At 55.7% G+C, this 429-nt stretch overlaps 1 protein-coding gene across 1 annotated transcript in view; it reads left to right on the top strand.

Moving 5' to 3' along the window:
- EMH_0017170 (uncharacterized protein) overlaps positions 1 to 429 on the top strand; it is a gene marked incomplete at both ends in the record, with an annotated part of 1129 nt that overhangs the window by 440 nt on the left and 260 nt on the right. Inside the window, 1 exon segment of the mRNA XM_013500826.1 lies at positions 292 to 429. Coding sequence (XP_013356280.1) covers positions 292 to 429 — 138 coding nt within the window.

Raw genomic sequence — 429 nt, 5'->3', positions numbered from 1 at the left:
GCAGCAGCAAAAGCAGCAGCAGCAGCAGGGATAGCAGCAGCAGAAACAGAAACAACAGGGGCATTTGGTTTTAGGATATATGCGATGAAGTAAACTATGAGGGTGCAGCTGCTGCTAGCAAAGCAACAAAAAAAGCAGCAGCAGCAGCAGCAGCAGCAGCCAGAAGCATGTCAGTAACAACAACAACAGCAGCAGCAGCAGCAGCAGCAGCAGCAGCAGAGCTGACCTGATGGAGGAATCGATGTGCTCCTGCGCGGGGGGGTCCAGGCACTGGCTAAACAAACTGTGCAGCGGCTCCTCAGGGAATATCGCCTGCAGCAGCAGCAGCAGCAGCAGCAGCAACAGCAGCAGCAGCAGCAACAGCAGCAGCAGCAGCAGAAGCAGAAACAGGAGTGAGATGCGTTCAGCAGCGGCAAGAGCAGCAGCGAC

This window comes from Eimeria mitis, genomic scaffold (genome assembly GCF_000499745.2).
Source record: "Eimeria mitis Houghton genomic scaffold, Emh_scaff591, whole genome shotgun sequence".
Lineage (NCBI taxonomy): Eukaryota > Apicomplexa > Conoidasida > Eucoccidiorida > Eimeriidae > Eimeria > Eimeria mitis.
Note: the sequence above shows the minus strand (reverse complement) of the source record. Positions and strands in the feature narration are given on the sequence as shown.